The 11,223-nt window shown below is 43.2% G+C and overlaps 1 protein-coding gene across 1 annotated transcript in view; it reads left to right on the forward strand.

Moving 5' to 3' along the window:
* Positions 1-1,206: 1,206 nt before the first annotated feature.
* The window catches only part of sema4f (sema domain, immunoglobulin domain (Ig), transmembrane domain (TM) and short cytoplasmic domain, (semaphorin) 4F), a 62,997-nt gene continuing 52,980 nt past the window's right edge, over positions 1,207-11,223 (forward strand). The window contains exon 1 of the mRNA XM_033610441.2: positions 1,207-2,039. Within this exon, the coding sequence (XP_033466332.1) occupies positions 1,946-2,039 (94 nt within the window). The 5' untranslated portion in view covers positions 1,207-1,945. The remainder of the gene's footprint in view (positions 2,040-11,223) is intronic.

An 11,223-nucleotide genomic window follows, 5' to 3' on the forward strand; every position in this document is an offset into this window, starting at 1 on the left:
CATGGCAGAAGACAATCTGCCGGTGGATTATTAGTGTGGTTAAGTCCTGCAGACTATTGACCTCACATCTACTGTTTAATCATCTTTCCTTTAGAGGCTCCGCCCCCCCCCCCCCCCCTATGATGTCAGATGACTGGCAGGTGGATTAAGGAAACCAGACCACAGGAGCAGAGAGAACATGCCTCCTCAAATGTACAATCTTTACATGGAGTTTTTGAATGAGTAATGAATGAATAATATTCAAAACCTGAAACAGACATTACAATCTTCTTCTTGAATTTTCATTCACAATGTCTGGATAGAGATGAGAAAACATATATTTAATAGTGATCTGACCTTTTTAATGCCCTCTTGTGGCGTTCCAATATGCTTTTTCAACAATAGCCAAACACTGTATGAGGGAGGTCATCTAGTTCAGTCAGTATGGGGAAATCCAGAGTAAAGCACTGGATCAGACTCAGGGGCTGATCCTATTCAAAATTAAGGGGATAAATCAAATAGCTCTTATTATGTTTTATAGCTTGACCAAGGCTGTAGATTTTGTTTTAAACATTTGGTGGGAAGGATGAGGATCGTATGAAAGGGGGGGTTTGGGATCCTCCCCATGAAATTTTGAGCGTCATTCTGGTGAATTTATCTAAATCAATGTTTGTCTTTTTTGCATCAATTCATGGGCAGATTGGCATGTTCTAAATATTAAGGAGGATGTGTCCCCTTAACAGAGAAGTAACTAATTTATTAGGGAAAAATACCTAATTTGTATTCAACCTGGCTTGTTTTCAACCAATTACACTCCTAAATAGCCAAATGTCACTTTGAAATCAGTCGAAAAAGTTGAATGTATCCTTCAGGTTTTAGGACTGTTGCAATGACAGGTTTCACTGCAACCACTACAGGCTTTTATGTCATTGTATGACAGAGCAGGCAAGTTCCACAATAGGATAATAGTCCAGTGGTCACAGTGAAACCTGCCATTACTCTCTGACCCCACTGCCTGACATTTCCACACCTGAAATTAATTCTAAAGAACCTCTCAGAAACCACTTCCGTTTACTGAGAAGTCTGAAATCAGTCACTTTCCTGTCAGCGTTTCCTGAGGATATTTGGTGTCTGCACCTGTCTGCCGTGACGTCAACCCCTTACCTTACCTGTTGTGTGCACTCGCGCTGCCTTTTCCGGAGGGCGGGGCGCGAGACGGCTGGCTCCAGCGCTCGAGCGTTCTCGCAGCACATCCTCAAGCCGGTCACTCGCTTCTATATCACTGTGCACCGCGCCAGCGCTCGAGCTCCAGCGACACAGCGCGCGCTCGGAATTTTGTTCCACTTTGCGGACGGAAATGTGATTTTCTTGCTTTAAATACTGCAAATAATTTTAAACTGAAGACGAGCGAAGGTTTTTTTTATTGGTAGCAGCGGGACAAGCTCGGCGACACCGGGGCACAGAGCGGGGATAAGCGCGAGGCTTCAGCTTATTATAACCCAGGACACTGGACATTATTCCTGCACGAGAGGACGGTACTTTGGATTACTTTGACACACACTTTGTGACTGGAATACACCACAAATTTAACTACAATAAGGTGTCTTCTGTTTCTCAGCATGTCGCTTTTCTATAGTATATGATACAACCCTTTCACTGCGCTCAGCGGATGCATGCACTTCTGTGCGCTTTGTGCAGATTGTAGCAACGGGAAAAGCAGTAACCTGTAGCAGAATAGCAAAATAAAATATTCTAGGAAGCATTTATTTTAGTTATAATTAACCCCACAACTTATCTATCATTGTCTCGGACCGAGCTCTGCTCCTTTTTGAACTCAGAGAAACCTGCGAAACCCAGATCAGGATCAGGATGCATCACAGCTGAAACCACGAGTCCGGGACTTTGGTGTTGAAATCAGATCGGACGGACCTCCGCCCCTGTCCTGGAGCAGGACAGGAGTCGAATCATGATGAGTCCTTGCAGTGCGATTTTGATGCTGCTCCCGGTGCTATGCCTGCTCTCCGGAGCCTCCTGGGCAGCGACCCTGGGCGGGCAGGGAGGTGAGTGCAACCGCCAAGGCGGACGAGAGCAAACACTCATGAGAGCAGCATTTGTGATGATCGAAGCTAAAGAGATATTTTAAAAAGCGGATTTCCCACTTTTGGGGGGCTGTCCTCACTTTGATGGGATGTGTGATGAATTTGCTTCATATCTATTTGCAAATAAAAAGGTGTTTTGAGATGCCTGCATCATCATAGCATGATGACAGCTTTCCAAACATCGTACATAAAGGTGGTGCAACATCTACAACTTTGGCATAGTTTGCAATGTTGCCTCATGTCATTTAACCACATGGACAGCACAAAGAGTATCTCCAGAATGATGTGTGATAAGCTTTGGCAGTGTTTGGCACAAAACAGAATTCAGCCCAAACTTAAACCTGCGTTTGTGTCAACCTTTGCTCTGCACTGCTGTTTTACGCACCCGGGGTGTGTGCCAAAGGGCTGCCTTCCATCTTTATTGTGGCTTGATAAATGGTGATGCTGGCGAAGCAAGCAGGTGCCAGACATGTTCTGCTTAACGCCAACAACAAGTGCACAGACTGGGCAGAAACACCGGGCTGTTGGCTCATCCAGACACGTAGCAGCTTTCAAACTTAAAGGGACAGTTCAGTCAACTGCGCTTCCCCGCTGGAGGGATTGATGCATGTAGGGAATTTGTCTCTTCATGTTGCCCTCATCCAGAGATGGCAAGGGTCAGGATCAGTGGCTCTGGAAACTGGCATCCTACTCAGGGACACTTCAGCAGAGTGGATGCGGGAGCTTGACAGTGTTCAGACTGTGGGTCTCTTAAAGGACCCTGAAACAGCTTTCTTGAAAAGTGGTTGTGTGCATCACATACTGAAGGGTGAAAAAAGAACCAGACACAGATTCAGATGGCTATAAGTCAGACTGAAAACAAGACAAGCCCAGCTCTATAACAAGCTCCGTCTTTGTGTCAGGATCAGCAGCACAGACACTCCAGCCATCCTGTTTTCTGGAAACTGACTGACAGTTAAAATGAAAAACAGAAAAATGAGAGGAGACATCCATCACAGCAAAATAATAAGAAGCTTATGGGGCAGAAGTCAGACAGAGCTATTTTGTGACCTTTTGCAGATTGGATTGCAGTCTGTGTGGGTGTGTGTATATATCTCTATTTGTCCATGTTTTGAATGCGCTCCCTTTGTTTGCAGAGTAATAACTATCTCTTTTCCTCCTGTATTTTTTTTCATTCCCCTTTTTATATTCTGCGCCTGAATATTTGCCCTGGGTCATTTCTCTCCCTCTCTACCATGTGATGTTGTTTACACCCTGATGCAGCGAGGAGGAAAAGATTTAGAGGCTGCGTCATTGACCATTAGCCTGTACTCCAGTCACCTGACTGTATTAATGGGCGTTGCTCTGCAGGTGCACTCTCCAGCAGAGCTTGTTGTGCTTTAACCCCTTTGTGTTTTCCAACCTGTGATTGATCTGCAGCTAAATTCTTACTTCAGACAGCCACTGTTGGCTGTTGATTCGGGCTCATTTGCTGAATGAATGCAGTGTCTGTTAAGTTAGCTCCCTGTCTCTGTGTGTCATTATGCAACTGTGGCCTGTGGCATGCTGGCCCCACAACAAATACAGTTGGAATGAGCGCCAGCAAACAGCAATGAGAGAGAGAGACAGAGAGGGAGACTTTCGGATATGATTCCCCACAGAGCAGCCTTTTTACAAAACAACTGCAGATTAAGAAATGCAACAATCTTTTGTCTTTCTTGTATTGTTTTCCTTCTCTTAGAATGTTTTGCAGCAGTTACATCAGATATATCAGAGGTTGCCTGCTAAATGTTAAGTGCGTGACTCTTATCTTGACTAAAGTCCCAACAACATTTGATTTTTAGCAGATTAAAATGTGTTGTTACCATCCTCACCAGGGTGTGAGCACATTTCCGTATTTGCATGTGTGTTGTGATAACTAAAGAGAGACTCTTATGTAAGGCAGTGTAGTTGTTAGGAGCAACTGCTCAGGTGATGTGTGTGTTTGTTTGTGTGTGTCAAGCTTAGTTTGCATGTACTGTAATATCCAAGCGACAACCTGCAAAGCCAAGTGTTGAAGCCAATGCACACTGCCTTCAGAAACATGTAAAAGCACATAATGTAGATACTTTCTGACATGTGTAGTCACCAGGGGATGAATCCTGCAGAATTTGGTGGTGCCCCGCCTTTACAGCTAAGCCAACAACAGGCTACATCTTCTTCAACACGTCAGTTTATAACAGTGCTACCTCTAAAACTAAATACTGAATTTCTGATGAATGTGGGTCTTCATCTGGCATCGTCTTCAAGGCAAAACCCTGATACAGAGTTAAGAAAGTTTTGTTTTTAGGATACCTTTATTTTTCAAAGTCAGTTTGGTCTGTTTTTCCATCTGTCTTGCATCACGCAGAAGTTAATTTTTCACCGCCTCATTGCTGTTATGATAAATGTGTGTCTGTCGTGCTTGTAAGATGCAATATTAAATGGTTGGGTGGCTAATTAGGCTGACGTGGAATTGTTCCAACTCGCTGGTGAAGTGTTTGGGGAAAAGTCGTAAAACTGCTGGCTGTCATTACCCGCTGCGTAATGAAGTTACCATCAGAGTGTGGGATTTTAGTTTAAAGAAATCACAAACAAACCTAGTTTATCATAAGTGTGCTTTTGCAAACAATTTCACATTTGGCTCAGCTACTGCAAAACATTCATAAAGTGTGCATTTGTATCTAGATATTTTAGTAATGAAAACCTCAATGTTGAGTTTAACAGCAATAGTGCTTATATAATGGCTATAATATTCATGAAAACAGTACTAATGATAAAATGACCCTGTATATAAATACTTCCACCTGGCTTTACATTACATTTATGTTTCTGTTTTGAGTGGATCAGAGAGTACCCCTCTGCCAGCTCCAGTCAGTTTCTCAAGCAGCCTTTTTAATGCTCCTCACATGAAACTCATTAGGGTGTCGGCACACAAGGGAGGGACTGGCTCCCAGCGGCGCACCCACTGCATGGATCAGGGTCCATTTACAGTGAGGGAGAGATGGGGTTTGTCTGATTTGATGAGCTTTGCTAGTGGGAAATGGTGCATGTATATAAGCAAGAAGGCCACCCAGTGTCCATCCACTGCACCACCTGCAGTTTGCCTGCCTGCTCACCAAAACTATACTTTTGCTTTGTTTGTAGTCAACAGGAGCTTACCAGAATCTCTATTCAAACATTTCTCATTCCAGTAGCTCTCAGTGATGGAAGACTTATTACTCCATTGTAGTTTTCTGTGTTTGTGCCAACATTTGCACTTGGCTAGCGGTGAACTATGCGTGGGTGGATGGGAGTCCCATATAACAAAGACTAATCAAAGCAGACTGGAAAATACAGTTATCGACTTGATTTCACTACATACTGTTGTGTGGTGGGTGGGGCCAGAGGGTCTGTGTATCAGCGGTCTGGTCTGTGCTTCTCGTTAATTTTGCTGGTGAGGTAAAACTGTTGCTTCACATGAAATGCCATAAAGCAAACAAGAAAGCATCTAACTTTTTTTGACAATCAAGCTTAAATCAAGTCTGCAGTTCACTTGAATTTTCTTGGTTGTTCATTTCCTTGTTCTACCTTTTGTCTTGAGGTGTAACAGAAGACTGCTATATCACTTAAGGACAGGCACAGGAATCAAAATTCAGAAAAAGATTTCAGATGAAGTGCTGATCAGGGTCTCCTTCAGGAGAAGTGTTTCGCCTAAAGCGTCTCATCTTGTGATCTCTTTAATAAGCAGTTGACGACCAAAAACAAAAGCCACATTGTTTAGTTCATTAAAATCATTGTTCATTTAGTGTTAAAGGGGAACTATTATGCGCATTTTCAGGTTCATCCATGTATTTAAGGTTTCTGTTAGAATATGTTGACATGTTTAATGGTCCAAAAACACTTTATGTTCCCTCACACTGTCTAGGATAGAACGCCCGTATTCCCCCTCTGTCTGAAATGCTATGTTTTAGCGCCTGCCTCTTTAAGCCCCGCTCCTGAAAAAGCCCATGCTCTGATTGATCAGCATTGTCAGGTCTTCTGTATCTCAGCATCTCTGCACCATCATTGCAGCCAGGGGAATGACTGTTATGGAGAACAGCGGCACTTTCTATCATAAAAAATAACCAGTAAAACCTGCTAAACCCCACCAGACATGTTTGAGTCAGAATATAATCTGAAATCAGGGAGAAATAAACAACATTAGCAACCAAGTGTACATGTTTCCCCAAGGTTAGCATATAGCCACATGTAGCAGTGTACTTGCAGCCGGCTTTCTACCATGGAATATCACCAAAAAGCCTTTAAAGCTTCTTAACACAACTGAACATGATGCAGCAGGAATCTAATTTGAAATCAGAGAAAGAAATTACCAACATTAGCAACCAAGTTTACATGTTTCCCTGACATTAGCATATAGCTTCATTTAACGGTGTAGGCTATGTAATATAAACACTTGCAGTAGTGTGCCTGGAGCAGATGACCATATAAAGAAATTTGGCACACTATGATGTCATATTGTAGCCAGAGTAGCAAAAACTGTTGTAAACGGAGTGTTCAGAATGGTAGGGAACCTGAGGTTTATGCTCACAGGGATTACTTGTACATTTGTTTACCTCATCATTTAAAACTTTGGCCACATTTAATATAAACACCCTTCATTGTAACACTATAAATATAGCACAAAATATGAAAAAGCTTAATAGTTCCCCCTTAATGAAGTGATTATGTGCTTCATTACATTCAGAAATTATACTTACTATTAAAGGGATAGTGCACCCAAAAATGAAAATTCAGCCATTATCTACTCACCTATATGCCGACGGAGGCCCTGGTGAAGTTTTAGAGTCCTCACATCCCTTGCGGAGATCGACGGGGGGAAAGGGCAGCACGCCTAATGGCAGACGGCGTCCCAGACTAACGTCCAAGAACACAAAATTGAATCCACAAAGTATCTCCATACTGCTCATCCATAGTGATCCAAGTGTGCTGCAGCCACGCCATAAAAAGTTGTTTGAAAAACGTCATATGAACTCTGTTTTTAGCCTCACTGTAGCCTGTAGCTCTGACTTCTTCTTTGTGCTCTGCGTTCACGTGTGCGCGCTCAGGGTGATCGGTGATGCACGGTCTCTGAAGAGCAACACTCTCGTCAGTACTGATGTCCAGATTCTCAAGTGCAGGCATCGCCAATTCCCAGTCTGAGCAGCAAAGACTTTCCTCATCCGTTGGCATTGCTTTGCATTTGAAACAACTACACCACCAGGTTTCCAGTGCTCGACTCCGGTATTCTGCGGCTGGCTGAGGGTTAGGCTCATGAGCTGTGGTGGCTGCTTCGTCCAGTAGCCTGAGTTCCGTCCGTATACTCGGGCTCAAACAAATACGGCTCAACAAAGAAATGCTGTTCCTCCTTAATTTCAAAGTCTTCAGACATGTTGGGCTGTCCTTTGCTAAAAGGCCGTAGTGCAAATTATCTTTTAGTGACTGCGGCTACCGTTGTCTCCCCCTGCGGTGCACGTGTCACGTGATGTAAACACGGGTGAGCAAAGCTCATGCTTTCGCTGGTCTCGCGCAGGCGCGCACACGTGAACGCGGAGCACAGAGAAACAGTCAGAGCTACAGGCTACAGTGAGGCTAAAAACAGCGTTCATATGACGTTTTTTGAAACAACTTTTTATGTCGCGGCTGCAGCACACTTGGATCACTATGGATGAGCAGTATGGAGATACTTTGTGGATTCAATTTTGTGTTCTTGGACGTTAGTCTGGGGTGCCGTCTGCCGTTAAGCGTGCTGTCTGCTCCACCCGCCGATCTCCGCAAGGGATGTGAGCACTCTAAAACTTCACCACGGCCTCCCTCAGCATATGGGTGAGTAGATAATGGCTGAATTTTCATTTTTGGGTGCACTATCCCTTTAACCTGTGTAGTTCCAGTGAAGCTAAGGCAATGTATGTTTCATGTTCAGTACAAATTGTACACCATCATGGTCCTGATTTTACATGATACATATACTTTATATGCTGATATGGGGCTCTTATGCTGTTGTCAGAGCTACATAGTTTGGAGGGATGGTGTGCAAAATCCTCATCCCTGCATACTTTCATTTCAGAGAAATGCCGTGGGATTAGGCCAGGAAGAGCGTAACCACTAAACTGTCTAAACCGGGGCTTTGCCTGTGAGAATACATGTGGACTACAGTAGATTACGTGTTTGGGTTGCGGCTGCATTGTTGTCTCACACCAGGGAATATAAAGTGGTTATCCAGAGACAAGAGAGCAGTCTTTCCTCTCTCTCATCCCTGCACCCCATTCTCTCTCTCTCAGTTTCCTTGTCATTCTTCTCCAGCCCTCATCCCTCTATTTCTTCTACGTGTAGTTCATAAGGCCTTGTGGAGTTGAGTGGTACCATGGGAATGAAGATCAGAAATGCTTTTTGTGCTTCCTTCAGTTATGTCTGATAAGCTCTAGCTCTTTGCTGGCCGTAGCTTGAGTGCGTAACGGAAAGCTGCAGCATTTTAAAAATCTGCCTTTCTATCTATATCTCTCTTTGGCTGTCAGAAATACCTCAAGTAGTTTAAAAGTTTCCACCACAGTTTGTCTGGTTTGCCTAGTTATTTTTCTGTCTCCGGTTTTCTTTTTCTTCTCACTTCCGTCCTTCCTTTTATTCTCTTATCTTCTAAATCCTCCTTTTTCTTTTTTTCTCAAATGCGTGGAATATTTAACCAAAAAAAGGAGGGAATTTCGTTTTCCAGAATTTCAAATGAGTAAAACATGACGAAGACGAAGGGAGGAAGTGAATGAAAGACAGACACGAGGAGTAAATTCTCAGCTGTCATCAGCCTCCTACAGAAAATATTCTCTCACTTCTTACATTCGTCAGCAAAGTTCATTAGTCTCTCATGCGCTGTTGCTGATAATGCTCTCTCTATGAAGCCCCCGACATTGTCTCTGAGTCTGAGAATGACATTAGCGGCACACACGTACATGGTTGTTCATGCACTCTCCCACGTTGTTTGTGAATGGTCAGCCCACACAGGCACTCCTGTGACTGGAGCCTGTCAGAGTGAAGGTCAAACCGAGTCAGATGTCAAAGGTCACACACACACTCGCACACACACACAAACAGAGTTGACGCAAGCAGAATGCCCTCAGTTGCATTCCCAGGAGGATTTCATGATTGGGATTCTTGGTGGCTTTTTTTTGCTTGATCCTAATTCTCCATCACTTGTTCTGATGTGTCTGCCCCACATAGTTTGACTGCTGTGAAGAGTTTAAACACAAGACATTCAGAGGTCAACAACCTGGTGGGCTGTTGTAGGTGGGTTGGTGGAATTCCCTGTCATTCATTCCTGCCTTGTTCTCACTCCCTCGTTCATAAAAATCTTGTGAAATGTGCTGATTCATGACTTGAGATTCAGCTATTTTCAAAGGGTTTCTGTAGTTAAAGTCTTGAAGTGTTCAGTAGAGAGTTCATGTGCATCAGTGTGTCTAGCATTCAGTGTCTATTACCTACAGAGGGCTTTAGAAGAAATGATTGCAGTGCACAGCTCAGGCATATATCATCAACTCATTGGGATTCACTCCTGCTTCCTGCCCTCATCTCCTTCCCCTCTAGCCCTCTGTTGCGTGAAAATCCCATCTGATAGAAAGCAAGTTGAAACCAATTATAATGCATAGAGAACACTTTCCAGCATTTAGACACAGAGGGTACACTTAACTTTTTCTATCCCTTGTTCTATTAATTTCAAAGTTAAAGTGAAGCCGTTTTAGTATTTTAATCAAACCTGGACACTCCCGGAGGCATTATAAATGAAAAAACTTTACTTCATGTATTGAAACTGGAGGGAGTTAGACGAGTTTTTCTTGTGAGAGGCCTCGCTGTTCAATATTGCTGACTGTTGTCTGGGACCATCGTCTATCATATAAATCAGTATTGATTTTATAGCTCACCAGCTCAAGGGGAAGTAAAGGAGAATGGGAAGGGGAAGAGAGAAGGCACCGTCTACTTCATGATCATTGGTTGAATTTTGATGTGGTGATGTAATGTTCCAAGAAAAGAGCGGTGAAAAAAGGATGAAAACGAAAATTAAAATTGACCTGATGAGCTTTGGAAAAAGAGATAGCGACTAATAGATACTGATGAGATGAAATGCAGAAAGAGTGTGTAATTGATCCGTCTCGCCCAGGACAAAACCAACCAGACAGACAGGAGGCGATGGGCGTCACAAGTTTAAGATAAGGTCAGAGGTCGCTTGGTCATGTTGAGGCACTGACAGCATCCACTTAACCTGTTGGCTTTTTCGAGGTCACACACACACAAACACACACAAACACTGCAGACACAATAAGAAGATCCGCAGAGAGTTGGTGGCTGTTTGCTCAGACTGATTGGGAGTCTGGAACCAACAGAAGTCATCAATCGATTAGCCTGTCAATCCATCTGTGTGTCTGTCTGCTGCCGTTCTGTGTGTCAGGATATGGGTGTGTGTCTTCAGGTCGGTGGGTGCGTCCATTAATGGAAAGACTGGAATATGAAGGCACGCTCTTATCTTTAGACGTTTGCTCTAGGGGTGGGTGAAAAAATTCTCTCTGCCTCTCCCTCATTTTGCTATTCCCATACAGGCAGGAGACTGTGAAGTGCTTTTAAATTGATTAAATAATGCAGTTAACATTTTCAAATAAAAAGGCTGTGGACCATTTACTATTCAATAGTACGTCATACTAATGTCATACTATTTCCGGTGAAATATTACAGTATGCATTCACTGGGCACTACACCAGCAGAAATATCCCACAAAACATTAGTGCATGCAACCACAAATGGATACAGTCTGACTGGTTTAAAAGCCTGAGGTATGGGAGCATTTGGCTTTAAGGTTGAGGGGAAAAGGGACCTGAACAAGAGCCACAAAGTATTCAAGTAAATGTATCTGTTAAATTAATTATGGGTCATTACAAATACAGCATGCTATGTTTTAAAAGTAGCAAGTAGTCACACACTGAGAAAAAAAAACCTTGTATAGAAATCAAAATCTTTGATACATTGTGATGCACCAATAATCGTTTTATCATTGAATCGTTGCCCCCTGAATTTTAATCAAGTAATTGTGAGTTGCCTGGGGATTCCCACGTCTACTCTCTTTATGTCTGTTTCACCTTTTATCATGACACCT

The sequence above is a fragment of the Epinephelus lanceolatus genome, chromosome 22 (genome assembly GCF_041903045.1).
Source record: "Epinephelus lanceolatus isolate andai-2023 chromosome 22, ASM4190304v1, whole genome shotgun sequence".
NCBI classification, from domain to species: domain Eukaryota; kingdom Metazoa; phylum Chordata; class Actinopteri; order Perciformes; family Serranidae; genus Epinephelus; species Epinephelus lanceolatus.